At 44.0% G+C, this 16623-nt stretch overlaps 1 protein-coding gene across 4 annotated transcripts in view; it reads left to right on the top strand.

Annotated features, from left to right (window-relative positions):
* Positions 1 to 1005: 1005 nt before the first annotated feature.
* The window catches only part of ptpra (protein tyrosine phosphatase receptor type A), a 28394-nt gene continuing 12776 nt past the window's right edge, over positions 1006 to 16623 (top strand). For all 4 annotated transcript variants that reach the window (XR_013773144.1, XM_079297151.1, XM_079297149.1 and 1 more), the window contains exons 1-4: positions 1006 to 1399; positions 7679 to 7725; positions 7962 to 8043; positions 8140 to 8526. Coding sequence is in view for 3 of the 4 variants with exons in the window: in XM_079297151.1 (XP_079153277.1) it covers positions 7705 to 7725; positions 7962 to 8043; positions 8140 to 8526 (490 nt within the window). In the remaining variant the exon portion in view is untranslated. The remainder of the gene's footprint in view (positions 1400 to 7678; positions 7726 to 7961; positions 8044 to 8139; positions 8527 to 16623) is intronic.

Genomic DNA, 16623 nt, shown 5'->3' on the forward strand with positions numbered 1-16623 from the left:
TTCTGGTGGCTCACTCGGCAGGAATTGCCTCACAGCATGAGGAACTCCATTTCAAGGGAAAGCCTCTGTGTGTCCAAACATACAGTATAGTGTGCACGTCAGGTGGACTGCAGGATCTATACAGCTGCTTGCTTTGTACCATTCTGGGACATGGTCCAATTTTCCCAAACCCAATTTAAAGTACTTGTTTTGTCTAGTTGTCTAGTCTAAACCCCAAAGTTATTCAGCTACCGTAATAAAACGACCAAGATATAAACATTCACCACTGACCAGCAGAATTTCTAACATGGTCGTAAAACGTTACTGTTAAAATCATCTTATCAACACATTGAGCTACTTTTATTGACTTTTTAGGCAATAGGCCTTTGCATTTTATAGAGGCCCCAACACTGACAAAATGTATTAAGATGTGATCAGACAAGTCATAAAATATAGCAGAATACATCCATAAATAATGTGTTTTGTTACATAATTAAAATATGTAAAAAATGTAACTTTTTTTATACAAAGTTTTACACTTTTCCTTAAACCCTTAATCACTTGGTTTAAAAAACCCGCTCTTTTTGTCTTGAATTTTATGGTCTGCTCTCAATAAACAATCACGATTGTATTTTTATTTTACTTTATTCATGAACGTGACACCACAAACCACCTTCAAAACATTGAATACTGGAGCTCCTATATTAAATATATCCTGTATTACAAGGAAGAAGAAAAAAGACAGACACAACAACGCTGGGACGCAAGGGACGCTGAAACTGAGTCAGGGGCCCTTCATGGACCCCTTGGAGGTCCCCAGCCTGCAGTGTGCTGATGGAGCTCGCTGCAGTGACGGTGGTGTGGCAGTCTGGATCGTGTGAGCTCCATGTGGGCCAGCAGGTGTCGCTGTGGGCTGTGGAGAAACAAGAGTGGAGAAGAGACTAGGCCTGGCCTGGGAATTTGCTGTTCGCTTCCCATTCTTCCTATGCAGACAGACACACAACATGGCGGACTAGCACAGTCGGCCGACGCGCCCGGATACAGCGGATAAACCGTGGGATATAACATCCAGGGAGGTTGAGAAAGTACACCCCTAAGGGTCGACAAGTTAGGGCGAATCAGGGACTTTTTTTGGGGGCGGGGGGGGTTCCGTCCTCGCCTGGATTCAGCAGATTAACTAACTGCGAAGTGTTGGCTGTGTGTCCCAGATCGTGCTTCCCTCCTCTGCTATCACCCAGGTCCCCCCACCCCGCTCAGACTCTCGGTTCCTGGGGTGTGGAGACAGGGGCCGGGGGTTGAAAAACGTGGAAGAGAAAGAGAGGAGAAAATCCTACTTGGCTTTGATTTTTTTCTTCTTCTTCTCCCCCCCCCCCCCCCCCCCCCCCGCCTCAGGCTTCCTCTGGGTGCTACAGGAGTTGTGGTGAGTTTTCTTGTTTTTGTTGCGCAAAGCCCGAATCACACTTGTTACAATGTCGCTGTATACCAGCATGTTTCCTGTTTGCTGTAGCATTGTGTCACCCACAAACAAGCACTTTGTCCCCCACAGTCAGTGTGAACGGGATACATTACACGATACCTGTATCACACCGAGACTGGAACCCGGGGCTCGTGCAAGGAACGGAGCTGTGTTTTAATAGTTGTGAACCTCTTTGTAACGCTTGAACATTTAGCTCGGAGGCAGGGAGGGAATTTCTTTTCTTTTTTTTCCCGCGAAGGAGTCTCTCAAGAGAAGGGGGCTTAAAGATGAGTGCGGCAACATTTTAGAAGTCGGAGGTTGTAACTCTGTTTTGTTGCCACAACACTGATGCTGTTTCGCTGCTGCTGGCGGTGGAACAAAGAGGGGGGGGTCCAGGTCCATCCTGCCTCGCTGGAAAGTACACTTTATTGATCAACGCTTTGTTATTACACGTTCAGAGAGGGTGGGGAGCTGGCTGGGGGGGGGGGGGGGGGGTTTGGGCTTCACGCGACCCTCAACGGGAATTAGGTCGCCCTAACGTTAACATGTAGGCTGTGCTCTGTCAAATCACAGCGGCTGCTTTGTGTTTCTTCTTCTGCACTCTGACACGGAGTCTCTGAAGTGTGCAGTCCCCTTTACGACCTCTCCCAAAGTTCTTTTTTTTTTTTTTTTTTCATTTTTTGGGAATGATTAATTTTCTCCTCTCCTTTCTGAATGTTGGGTGTAGCCGAGCATACCATTTCAATCTTGTGGGTGTTTGAGATTTTATTTTCATGAATTACTAAACTTTCACTTCAACTGTTTCTCCGCTCATCAGAAGGTTGGCGTGTTCCTGTAATGGCTTGTGACAAACATTGGTGACGATTTAGATGAAGTGTAGGACTGATTTACCACACCCTCATTTCAGCCGAACATCAACTCCCAGAACATCGGGGGAACAAAACAAGTTTGAATGCTTGAAGAGAGGAGTATCATCCGGGCTGAGGAGGCCGAGCCTGGCTTGACATATCTGACAAAGCCCTCGCCGTGTCTGCCTGGAGCTTGACTCATCACGTCTGGACCGATCCACTGAGCTGCAGCACACATATCCACCATGCCTCAGTCTCTCAGCCTTTTGCACCACACGCTCTCCACTTTACAGAGGGTCGCCCTGTCATGTTAGGACCATCCGAGTGCAGAACTCCAGCTGCACTTCCTGTAAATGTATGCGACTCGTCTTTCGCAGTCAACGCAGGCCTTCCGTGACCTCTGAGTTTGTCAGGCCTGGACACGTTTCCCAATTTGACGTCTAACCCGTCTCTGGTTGTCTTGCAGCCCCGTCTCAGGAAAGTCAAGTCTGTCTGTTAAAAAAAAAAAAAAAAAAGAAGGCAGCGCTGTTTATCGTCTTGCTGTTTATCATCTTGCTCACACTATCTTCTCCAACCTATTTTAAGAAAAAATGAGTTATTTCTGGCATGGGATCCTGAAAGGGTTTTAGCACAGGAGATTGAGTGATCCTCACACCACACTTTGCATCATTGGCCTAGTTTCTAAAAATAAGAATGAAGTATAGCTTGAAATCGCCTTGTTGGAGTTATTAGGAGTTGGCTCTTCGGGTGGGACGGGAGGTTGTATTTTTGTTTCCACCTGTGGGCCTACATAGTGTACTGTGGAGGAGCAATTCTGCCTCCAACGGGATAAACGACTGCATTTGGAGGATTATGAAGTATTATGGAGCCTGATTTCAGCTACATGTGATGCGTCACTCGGCCTCTGTGACATTTCTTTCCCAATATAGGGAATTTACCTTGTGGGATGACTAACGATTGATAAATGAAATATCTTGCCTGACTGGGAGGACTTCATTCAGACTCACCCTTTTGTTTTTACCCTCTGTAGATGCGAAGCAGTAATTACGTAACCCCTTCAAATTATTGAGAAAATCTTTGTTTTACTTCCTCCTGATGTGGGATGATTGATGTTTCTGGTTTGCCACGGCTGGGACGGATAAGCAGAATGTCTTTTTAGTGGACTTCAAAGACTGGGTCGGGTTCTGTATTCGAGAAGTATTTTTAGATGTGTGAGTTTGTTTTTTTTGTGTGATCCAGGTTGGTGAACATCTGGCTCTTACCTCCTTGTTCCTTTTTTATTTTAGAGGGGAACTGCTTTGCTGTCAGCATACGGTGGGATACTGGCACTAAATATTGGAGTTGTGGCCGAAAGTACATCAACGCTCTTGCACACAATGGGTTATATTCGGCTTTGCCTCTGTACCTTTAACTAGAGGCTCATAGATGCTTTGAGTGTTTATAAGTCTTGGCAGTCATGGTAATGTTTCCACCGTTCGCTGTTTCGTGAAATGTTTTCTCATTTTGTTTAGAAAAAGAACAGATTATGAGCATAATGACACATTCAATCACATCGAGGTATTGTCAGTTTTTCCTCCCGGAGAAAAACGTTGATGTGCTGTTAAACAATGCCGTCACGGACGAGGTCAACTTCAGGTCGGATTCAAACCCGTTTGAGTGCCGTAGCTTTAAATATTTAGATCTGCACTTTGGTTTTTGGCCTTCGAGCCGGCAAGACCTTTCTTGCCCTGCTGTGAAAACAATTCCCAAAGAGCATGTTAGCAAACCTGAGTAGTCTGTGAATGCACCACCTGCAGATGGGCGTGGATCAAAGGGGGGTTGTGGAGAAGCACTGTCACGACACCGCTGTTAAGTCAAGTCTCGGATGATTGTCTCTTAATCTTGGATATCTTTCGGAGGGAACGAGCGCGACAGTACGGCCTCGACAGATGTGAAAACCTTGACTTTGGTTTCCAGTTGTTACAGAACCTAAATGACCAAAGCCAAGACGGGAAAGTGTGGCAGGGAAATCCAAATAGGCAGTCTATAATAATTAGATCACCTCAAACAACTATAACAGCAAAATGCTATTTACATCTGAAGAACTCAATTCTAATCTTTCAGTGGTGTAGTATATAGTAGGACACCGACTTTTTTTCTGTATTCAATACTTTTACTTTTTTAAGTAGTTGCTCAAAGTTCCTCTGTACTTTTACTTCAGTAACATTTTAAAGAGCTTTTTGTCTAACTGTATTTTTTCAGTGTAGTGTTGCTATTATTGCTTCAGGACTTTTTATCCTTTGCATTTTACTTTTCTAAAAACAACAAAAGAAGCAAACTTCTTAAATGTTAAATGTGGTCTAAACACCAGCAGCGCCACAAGTCTTAAACTGTCAGAATGAAAATTCAGGCATTGGATCAAAGAATAAGTAGACATGAACCAGGAATCTTACCAGGCATCTGATGCCAACTACGGACACGTTGTGGTGTACATTTTTACGGTTGGATGCCCTGACGCAGCTGCATGCTGGGGATAGAAATGAATTCATGTGTTCGCGTTTCGGATGGCAGAAGTAATTGTGAATCAGGTTTCGTTGTGGCCCTTGAGCCGGCTGTCTGGCCCCACACCACGCTTTGAGGTCACAGTGGCTTCTGTGGGGAGGCCGTGCATTGCGCCTCCACATCCTCTCTGTGTCAATTGTGGGAAAGCTTGAGAGGCCCCTGGCATGCTCTGTGAGAAACCCCACAAGGAAGCAGACACAGAGCAGAGCTTCATCGACTCACCGCTTTCACTCAACTCAACAAGCGAGTTTTATTGGATCCAAATCGTCGTTACAAGCTTTAATAACAGACACGGCGGTCACTCCCCTCTGTGTGATTAGCCAGAATAGTAATCCCCGGCTTCGCCTCGTCCTTTCATCAACTCACCAACCCCACGAGTGAAGCCAACAGGAACAGAAACCACACCAGCAGGGAGTAGTATCCCTCAGAAAGGGAAGTCCAGAGGATTGTGGCTGTTGTATGTGGCACTGGGGACATATAATCTGTGGTCTGTTTCGGTGCAAGAGTCCTAGCGGGCCTGGGTTAGGCCTACTTCAGTCTCCCGTGAAGAGAGGCATTCACAGTATTCCTGTTGCCCCCCTCGTCCTCCCTCCCCTCTCAAGACATAGAAACAGTATTAATATGCCATGAATGGAGACAGACAGACGAGCATTATCTAGTGCTGCTGCAGCAGCGGCTAGAGAGGCAGGATGCCTTGGAGAAAGCCAGAGGGGAATATTTCTCTGCATGACTGGCGAAGTCCTCTTGACCACCACTGCTGGTGTCATGTCAGCGAGGCATGTGGGGTTTGTGTCTGTCGGTTTTCCAGCTCACTCATTTGCCTAAGGGGGGGGTCCCATCTCTGAATTATTATATGATTATTAGTACTAAACAGAGGCTGTGTTATCTCTTTGGCCACATTATGCAAACTCTAGATCAAACAACACAATAAACCATCAAGGAGTCTAGTCTCAGGATAAACTATTTTCCTCCCTTTTTTGTAAGATCTGTCTTCATCTTGAGCGATTCATTGATTCATGTCCGTTCAGTCGTAAAAAGATACTTATTACTTCACCTCGGGTCACAGGTAGATACAAAAGCGTGCGTGAAATCCACAGACTCGAGTGGGAGCGCTCCATATTAAATGACTAGCTTGCATTGATCTTATGTCTTGGCCTTTTGGTTGTCATGGGGATGTAATTGGACTTCCTTTATGTTCTACCTATAAGTGTTCCTTTCACCGTGTGAATGAAATGACACGGGAACAGCCCGGCCCTTTCACAACTGTGCGATTGCACTCCTATGAGGTCTGCAGTTGGCCACGGGCAGAGAAGCAACTGTCTTCAGTCGTCGGTCTGGCTCTCCGCTCGCATGCACATGAGGCACCGAGTTCTGCTCAACGGGGGAGAAATAAGAGAGGTTTTAAAGTTCATCATGTTGTTTTACATGATTGGATGTGATAACATTAGAGATTAGACTGTTTGTGTACATTTTTACCTCGTCTATATCGAAACATTTTTCTGTATTTTAATTTATCCTTTGCTTTAATTTTTTGTTTGTTTAATGTTTTTGTGTGTTACTAATAAACACTGAGTAAAATCTCCATACCTTCTTTATCCCAAACAGACGTTACCTAATGACATGTTTGATCAAATTTAATCTGGTAAATGGTATGAAAGAAACTAAAATTAGACGAGTGCTTGATAAACATCTGGAACAACAGTCAAAGCAAGATTTTACAACTTTTGAAAATAAATGGCACACGCTTCCTTCCACAAAATGTAACTTTAACTTTATAATAGTGTGTGTGTGTGTGTGTGTGTGTGTGTGTGTGTGTGTGTGTGTGTGTGTGTATAATATATATATATATACTTAAACGGTAAAGTCCTGTATAATAATGTAATTGCACAAATAATTGGAAACAGATTATTTGCGACGTCTCCTGCATCTTAAATCATTTGAGTGTGAGTTACACCAACCCGTCACCCGGAGTGTGTTTTTAACGGACAGCACAAATAGAAGCACTTGCCCAGTGCCTCCTAAATTAATGATGTCCACTACCGACACATAAGTATGTTGATAAAAGACTGGCGTACACGCACACACACACACACACACACTGGAAGACTGCTGCTTCTCCGGAGGCCAAAACACATTATGACGCATCCCTAGCGAGTTGCACCTTAGGGTCTACAACAGTCTCTTGATGAAAACCTGCAGCATCTGTGAAGTGACGGGACCGGCTTATATCACTTACACCAACACAGCGACACATCACCAACCCTCCCTGGACGGCACGCAGAGAACAATGAGTCATGCCCCATTGAGGAAAGGTTACCCCTCTTACAACAACAAAAAAAGCTTGTTGATGTGAACCTACTATCTCTATCATGTTGACTTTAGCTTAATACACATGCCAGAGGCCTTGTAATGGTAATTCTCACACAACAGTATTAACCACTGAGCTTGTCCTTCATAGCTGAGTCACTCCCTTTAATGAGCACTGAAGGGGAGGGTAGTAGATTGAGTTATTGCCATGCGCTAATCAATACTTTTTAAACATTTTGACGACCAAATTTTTAAAAATGAAAATATGAGGTGAGCATATCGACATGGTGTGATTCCACTGGCAGTCGCCACATCACATTGAGTTATTGCCATGCGCTAATAAATACTTTAGGGAATCTTCACACCTGTCTCTCTGAATATGCCACATATTTCTGTCTGTGTGTCTCAGAACAGTCCTCTCCTACATTATTCATCCAGATACTGATCTTGCAAAAAACATTTTTGCAAGTAGTAAGTTAAATTATACATTTTCAAAGACATTCGAAAGCACCAAAAAAAATAATGATTTCTTCTGTTTACGCTCTAGGACCACGCTGTGCGAATGAGTGATTGATGCCAACTTCGCTTCTTCAGGTAAGCGGCATTTATCACACACGGGCTAAACTCATGCAAGTTTTTCATTTCCATTACAAATGTAAGAATATTACCCTCCAAAAATGAGCATGTGGGATTAGAATAGTGGATTATGCAACACATAAATCTCTTGATCTGAATTGTAAAAGTGGGTTCAGTAACTTTGATTGATTTCAATGAGATTTTAGGTTGTTTTTCACTAACCCTGTTGTCCCTTCTGTGCATCCTCCATGTAGGGCAGAATGGGTGTGTGTCCCCTGCTCCTGCTGCTCGGTCTAGCCCTCGGGGCCACAGCTCAGGATCATGTCCCCATCACAAGTACAGATCATGTCCACTTATGTCAAATTCCTTTACTCACTCACCTTATTGGGTGAAAAGGCTCACAGTGAAAAATTGCTGTCTTCTTCTTTCCAGGTCCTCCAAATATGTTGGCCAGACCTACAGATCCCCCAGCCGCACTCTCCTTCAACTTTACAGACACGCAAGCCCCCACAGGCCCACCCACAACGCTCGCCCCCACTACCATCCCAGTGATGACGACAACAGCCACAATCCCAGCTGGTGAGGAGGATGTACTACCGACTGGTCCCAACGCCCCCACTCCCCCGCCTCCAGCTCCAAGTGATGCCCCACCGAGCACCGGGCCTCCCTCTCCTCCCAGCCCTGCGGGGTCAAAGAACGAGACCACAGCCTTCCCGACTGACACCCCAGCTCCAGATTATTTTGATAATTTATCCACTGTGGATCCGGAGACCATCACAGAACCTGGGATGGTGGACACCTCAGACACCAACCCACATGGTGAGTGTTTGTGCATATTCTGGGGGCCTGTTTATTTTAGTGTGAGAACACGTAATCTCTCTAGACTCCTTTTTGGAGGTACTATCCCGCCTGAAGCACCAGTTAAAGAGCAACGTGCCTAAATTTAGTATAGGTAATTTGACTGCACCTTTCTGTCCTCATATTGGGACAAATCATAGAAGACACAGAGATCCCCGACCAATGGTAGCCATGAAGCAAAGAGACATGTGATTCGAGAGGCTGTGACTCATCTTTGTCTTGAATGGAGAAACACCCTCTGACCATGGTGTGGGTATTGTTATCACTCTGTTTGTCTGTGCATAAAGCCTACAGCTTAATGGAAGAAGTTACCATTCTTATGTTCACTGCAGTCATTCAGAATGACTGAGTGGTGAATGAGTGAATGAGTGGTGAATCAAGAAGGCACCGTTCAGACCCTGTGTGTTGTATTTGCAGATTGTGTCATGATGGTATTTTTCCTTGTTGCTTACATTTGACTTTAGCTGTTGCTGCTTAATGTAAAAAAATAGACTTGGTGGATGTAGAGGTTGTTTGTCAACTGCAGACAACTCTGTCAGGGAGGTTTTTCCTGCTTTACACACTATAAAGATGACTGGGTGGGTGCATTTAAGCATGTATTTAGGGCCACCACTTGTCATCAGATCATCCGAGACACATTTTAATGCAACGTGTGAACAGGACCAAACTAAAGTAGACGTGCACAAAAGCTTACGGCAATTTGGAGACAGCGAGAAAACAAAGAAGCATTAGAATAGATAAACATCACAGTTTGTCAGGGTGGTGTTGGTTTGTTTCTTGTCCCTCCATCTAGCTGTGTGTTATTCATGCGGCCTGGCGAAGAAGTAGCAACAGCTAGAAAGAGCGAGCAAGTGAGCTTTCTGGTCAATAGTGGACCTATTTAATATTTTAGATAGTTGGACACTTTTCTGCTTTTAGACTCCATTGTAGCTGCGCTGAAAATATCCTGACCTGCATTTGACTCGTCATCCACAAGAATCAGAGTAGCAATACAACTAGACGATCAAGACGCTGCCAAAAGCTGCTGTTTTAATGTGAAAGCAAACAGTGTTGAAGGAGTATTTCTGTGTGTCGACTTCACTTTATCAAATGCTGCTTTTGAGTTCATTTTTGAAGCGTTACAAGTGACGTCAACGCTCTAAAGCTGAAGTTTTTTGTTTTGTTTTGTTAATTTCAAAGGTTATTCAGCTTCATTTTTTCCGCAGCCTTGTGTCTGTGCACTGACCCTCCTAGTAACATCCTTGGAAGTGAAACATGACCCACACCCTTGTCTTTGACATTAATTATTCATATTGCATGAATATAGAGAAATGCACAAATCACTATTGAGTGACACTGACTGATGTTTTTTTATTATCAAGTAAAATAACAGCAGGTATGTTTTTTTAGATTTGAAAATTCTTAGAAAGTGTACTTGAGTCCTTAAAAGGTCAGATGAGCCATACTCACTCCTGGTCAACATAAATACAACCGATGTGCCTGCACTGCTAATGCGGTGTGTCCATTACACAACCTAATGACTTTGGGCTCGTATGTGCTATGTAGTTGCTCTATTGTCTCCCTCTCTTGCTGTCTGTGGACCTCGTGTGTGTTGAGCTGTGAGCAGTTCTAGACGGCATTCGATTTGTCAAGGCTGTGTCAGTTCCTCATGATACTGTTATGGAAGAATTTTACCTCACAACAAGAGAGAAGGCCAGAGCACATGTGACTGCCATGTGGCCGGCTTTGTGCCGTCGACACACACGCTGCGATAATAACGCTACCCAAACTGGTTTACAATTATAAGGAATTTAATTCCACTGATGTAAGCACGATTACAGTTATACATTGGAGTGTACACTCCTATGACATATTAAAACAATAAAACCCCATTTGCAAAAACCTCACCCGGCTCCTCCGGTGTAACACGTCTGTCGTCCGGGAGCCATCACAGAACAAGGGCGAGGAAAAAAGTCTTAAATTAAACCTCCCACATCTGTTCGAAACACCTCCTCCTCCGTTTATCCCGATTCCTATTGGCTATCCTCCAGGAGCGTATTCACTTGTCTGGCCCTGTGTTTACTATCACATTCAATGACTGTCAGTTACGTTTTAATCTCATCTATAATAATCCTTCAAAATAAAAGTTTATACTTCTGCAACTTGGCAGATGTTTCATGCTTATGTTTATCTTAATTATGCATTCTCAAAACCCTTATGATTATGACTAACTATGAATTATTAATTATGAATTATTAAACACTTTTATTATATCTACTAACTACAGTTTTTTTACTCAAATTTCTTACAATTCCCCCCTAACTCACAGTTCACTGTGAGTTAGCTACTCAAATGTAGTTAGTTATGCAAATGTCCCTGGAGACCTCCCCCCTACTCAATCCAGGGAAAGGCTCCCTATCTATCTAAACCGAGGCAAAGAATTCATGCACACAGATATCATTTCAAGTATTTCTGTTCAGTTCGTTTCAAGATAGAGTGCGTTGAGAGTCACTGCCTTCCACGTCTTGGGGCTGGCAGGATCAGGATACACCCTGTAGGCTAGAGAACACATACTGAGAAGCCTTGACTGTTCTTTTACACGTGACAAAATTACATTTCTTAATCTTTACACCCTAAAATCCCTTTATAACCCAATTAAACAAAAAATTTAATCTCCAAATACTCATCCAAAACAATCCGTCTATTTTCCAAACTTCCAACATCTCACTGGATGTTTTAGAAGTCCATCTGGATGGTCAGGAACCGCTCGTGAAGTCCCTCTGGTGGCCTCATCTAGACTGTGGCCATCAGAAGCTCCAATTCGTCCTCATCCTCGTCACATAACTGGTTGCCTGGACTGGTGTCTGGCTCATCGGTGAAACAATAAACCCCTGTAGAGGTCCACGGATGCACGGGAACCCCCATCCACAGACAACTCGGAGGCTTATGATGACAGCACACAGAATAATTACGATTGCCAAAAATGTATGTTTTCACTGGCTAAGCATACTTCCCAACCAGTCGGTGAACGGATCAGTGACACCAGAGTTGTCTGCTAGCTCTTGGCTGAGTGCTGTCAGTCCCTCCAGCTCCCTGGTCACCGATCCATCAGGAGCTGTGTTATTCGGAATGAAAGTACAGCACGCAGACCCAAACATCTGGCACACGCCACTTTTCTCTGCTAAATCATCTCTAATGCCATTCTGTTCTGCAAGGTCATTAAACTAGTCTTCGCCAGCTGTGCATGCAGTCCTGATATGGCGTCACTGGTGAAGTTTACTAAACGCTGTTGGTTATAGTAAATGTAGTTGATCCAATCGACATTTTTATTAATCATCACCCTCTGAGAGAAAACAGATTCTAAATCTGCTGCTATTTGATTTCTGGCTTGAAAGTCATTAGACACCCCCCTTGGCAGTCTTATGACATCTTATGTACACTTGGTCATCAAAGGCCCCCTTCGGGCCGCCGGCATCTCTTTTGGATCTTCTGTTAGCATGTGGGCGTGGAGAGATGAGTTCTCCATAAGTTGCATCAGTGACAGGCAGGATATAGAATGACAATACAAGTTGCATCAACGCACCTGTCCAATCTTTAGGCAGGATTGGATGTATGGTTCTTCCTCCACACCACCACCATAAATCAGCTCTAGGTGCTGTCTGTCTTAACACACTGTTATATAGATAGTCGCTAGCGTTGTGACTGTGGCTACAATTTGCAATAATACTACCTACATTGGGCCCCATAGCTGTATCTGAGACTATACAATCAAATGGACCCTCTGTAACTTTGAACAGAGGTGGGGTATTATATTCTACAGGTGGGTAATGCCAGTGCAGCCTCTGACAAGTGTGTTGGAGGGGCAAAGTGTCATCAGTAAACAGAGTTAAAATACAACTAATTCAGGACTTAGGAGTCTGAATCTTGAAGGAACTGGTGTTGCTAGGGGTCTAGATCCTAAACACACAATACAATCTGTACTACTGGCTTGAAGCCGTATATTGTACCCACCATAAATTCCCATCTGCCATTCCGGTTTCCACCCCTTACCTCATTCTCTGCGTCAGTCGTATGTCGAACCTGGTCTTTTACAGGCTTAACAATAATCCTAATGAGCCCTTGTGGGGCAGGACTATCAGTAGCCTTTCCCTGTACTACGTAAAGTCCTCCGTCAGTCAATTTTGGGTCTGTTAAGGTAAGTCTTAAAGGATTACATCTACCCACCCCTTTTCTACACATGTGATAAGAAGCTGGGGCATTTAACATCTTTAGTCGGTCTTTAAGACCTGGGTTGGGGTCTTTTCCTAAACCCTCGCCACCTGTATTCATCGTTGCCCATCCCCAATCTTCACAATCACAGTTATGATACGATAACAGCTTACCATACTTATTTGTGGCGGGCCCACACTCGTCAGTTATGATGCACAAGGTTTTGGACATCCACCCGTAGATGTGTTCATACCTGGGACCGGAAACGACTTCACAGAAGTCGACCTGGACCGTTGATGTTGTACCTTCTTTGAACATAAGAGTGAGAGTTACATTTTCATAGGTGAGTGTCGTCAGATAAGCCTCTCTACGTGGTCTAAGATCGGTTTGATTAGCTACTGAGGCTAAATGTCGAATCCTGATGTAGTCATGCATGTGATCTGGTTCCTGTCTGTGGTTAATTCCACATACTAAGAGGGAAGCTACTGAAATCAGGAAGAAAGTAATTACAGACTTCCATAACCTACTGAAGCTAGAGTCTCCCAATGGAAGGCCTCGCTTAACCTGTGGGGGAAACGTCATTGTCAGTACTGTCTAAACCCTCTTTTGAGGTGTCTTTAACTTCAAATTTTCCTGTCTGATGTTCACTCCTGTCTCTGCGAGTGTCACACTTGTTACCTTCGCTGCTGCACAGTGAGTGAGGTGGTGTCAAGTTGCCAATACTACCTCCCATGGACCGGTCCACCTTGGTTCACTCCACTTGCGTTTGTGGACTTTTATCCACACCAGACTGCCTGGTGACACATCAGCCTGCTTCCTTTCGTCAGCTGCTGCTTCTGCGTTTGTCACCTGAGAAAACAACACTCGGCTCATGTTAGTTAGAGCTCCCGTATATTTCTCAATTTCTAGAGTTAGCAAGTCTAGTTGTGGTTTATCATGACGTTATTAAATCTCATAATTTGTGAGTAGCACCTTTACTGAAAACGATTCTAAATGTGGATCTACAAAAAATGTTTGACACCTTACCATAAATGTTTGACACCTTACCATATTCCCCCTTCACCTCGATATCTCTGCTGTAAGGGATCACATGGCAACCATCTATGTATCTTGGCTATACCCTGAACCTCCCCATGGTCCTGGTGACAGCATGGGCATCTGTTGATGTCTCATGGGAGGAGGTCCAGCTGGACCTGGTCGTAGGTGCTGCTGATGTTGTGGTGGGAACGGAGCATGTTGTGGTGCTGCACTGATCTGTCTTCCTCTCCTTTTATGTGGGCAATCTCTTACCCAATGACCTTCTCTCCCACATACGTAGCACACTCCTTTACTTACAAGACCCCCACGCCCCCCTTTATCGTTACCTCTCCCTCTGTTGGATGCACCACTTCTGCATCGTGGTGGGGGCTGATTGTACACCACCGTGGGGGCTGGTACTGCTAGATTTTGTTGCTGCTGGGCTTCTGCTGCTATCATCTGTTTCTTGGCCTGAACTTTTCTATTTAATTCTCTGTCGACCTCTGCTACTTGCAGTTTCAGCAGTCGCCGCTGCATTCTCTTTATATCCTCGTCTTCTTTACTTTCTGCTCGTCTTTCCTCTATCTGCTGTTGCAAATCTTTTCTAATGCGTTCTACTTCTGTTACTTCACATTTTAGTCTTCTTACCAGTGCTCCTACTTCCTTACTCTGCTTCTTTAATGTAAACATTATGCAGCCTAGGAGTATTCAAATGTGTGTATTAAATGTGCATGCTTGTCATCACCTGAATCAAAGTCAACTCACCCTCTGTGCTGTATGGCGTGTGGCCGCTGACTCCAAAACTGGGATCCGCTGCTCCACTTCCCAGGTCTGGACCCTCAGCCACGCACCTTGACTGAAACAAACACAGAACTGCCAAAAGTTCAGCAGTAAATGTTAGCATACGTCTGTAGTGTAAGAGAGGTCAACGATCTCTCAAATATGTTGCGCCGTCCGTGTCAATATTGATTCTTAGGAACTATGTAAAATAGTAAATGTACCAAAATTAGTCAATACTGGATATGTGAAGGAATCTCGAATCCAAAATTGAAGCTGGAATTCCGAAATCAAACTCAACATCTAAATCCGAATCACAATCACAATCCAGTTCCAAATCAGAATTCGAAAGGTTTAAAATTGGAAGTAAAATGAAATTAAAAAACAATGAATAATTAATCAATTAAATATTAAATTCAACTTTAAAAATCAATAACTGTGTTCAAAGATATTCAACCAGAAATACCAATGTAAGTCAAACTGTTGAACTGCACTTACACTCTGGTCTGCACAATACTGAGTCACAATTAAGTTCAAAAATTGAAGAAACACAACTGAAACCATTAATCTTTGTTAAAATGCTGAACTAAAACCAAAGTCAACGACTAAAGTTATAATGCTTAATTAAAACTAAGGTCAGGATATAAGCTCACAGCTCTTAGACAATGAATCTCTGAAAAATTCAGATTCTAAACACTTCTTTACGGTCACCTGCAGTTATTCCTTCTGTTTAATTGTTTTTAAATCTCCTTTTCTTTTGCCTTATGTTTTGATGCTTTTAATGGTTTTATGTGAAGCACTTTGAGCTGTGCTATACAAATAAACTTGCCTTGCCGTCTGCGCCGAACCGGAAGTTGTTCTGCGCCAAACCGGAAGTTGTCATGAAACCGGCTTTTTTACAGATATGCTATCCGCAATGCTAACGAAAAAACGGAGCTTCTGATAAAGCGTACGCACACACAAGTATCACCAAAATCCCACACTTTAATTCCACTCATACGCCTTCTGTCTCCTCTCTCAATCCAGCCGTTATTTTATTTTATAAGCACTTATTTTACATACATCGTACCGCAACGCCGGAGCTACACGTAGCTAGCGTTAGCTCCCCACAGCGCGGTCATGCAATATCAATCATTTTAAACGTATTTCCACGCTGCTAAAACACAGACTAGTCACACGTATTATTGGACTTATTTAGTCATCATTTTAAACGTATTTCCACGCTGCTAAAACACAGACTAGTCACACGTATTATTGTTATTATTAACCCTTAAACCTCCGGTTAACGGGCTTTAGCTCCGCCGGACCTGAGCTCACTGTTACGTATATGAAACGCGAGTTATTCACTTCCAACGCCACAAACCACTCACCCAGTCTGTCTAGTTTCACCAAAGCCCTTATTCTACGCCCTCTGAATCACCACATGATCCACTAATTATATTCACAGCCAAAGCTAGCAAGAGTGTCTTTCCTGAAGCCTGCGGCCTCAGAAGCTAACTCCCGCTAGCCTAGCTCTCTAAGCAACTTATGCGACGTGACCCGACATTTGTGGACTAAGCCCACAAAGGTTTGCACACCTAAGCCCCTCAAAGCCACAACATCTCAGTTCGCCTCGCTACATAACTGCTTTAAACTAGCTATCTGCAGGCCTAACAATACTTATGTTGGGCCGAAGGAGGCTCCCAGCATGAGCAAAGCAGTTTCGCCCGTACCACAGCTTGTTTGATTCCAATGTGGTGATTTACTTACTTACACAGCGCTGTCCGTCTTTAATTAATTCTTAGGATCCTTATACTCTTGACTAATCCCTTAAGTTCATCATACTTCAGACAGCAAATCGTACTTACCTCAGTGGAACATGGCCTCCCTCGTGGAACATGGCCACCGGCAACGTAGCGTTAGCCGTTAGCAGCGCTTAGCCAAGCAGAGATTCCCCTAAGGTTCCTAATAGCTAACTCACAGATTTCATGAAACGGCTCTGCCGACCGATATTGTGGGCCCAGGATTGTCTGCTTGACTACCGCCGCCGTCAGCACACACAGCGAGGCCGGCAAGACTGTCCCATCTGGGTCGCCA

This window comes from Melanostigma gelatinosum, assembly GCF_949748355.1.
Source record: "Melanostigma gelatinosum genome assembly, chromosome: 3".
Taxonomy (NCBI): Eukaryota; Metazoa; Chordata; class Actinopteri; order Perciformes; family Zoarcidae; genus Melanostigma; species Melanostigma gelatinosum.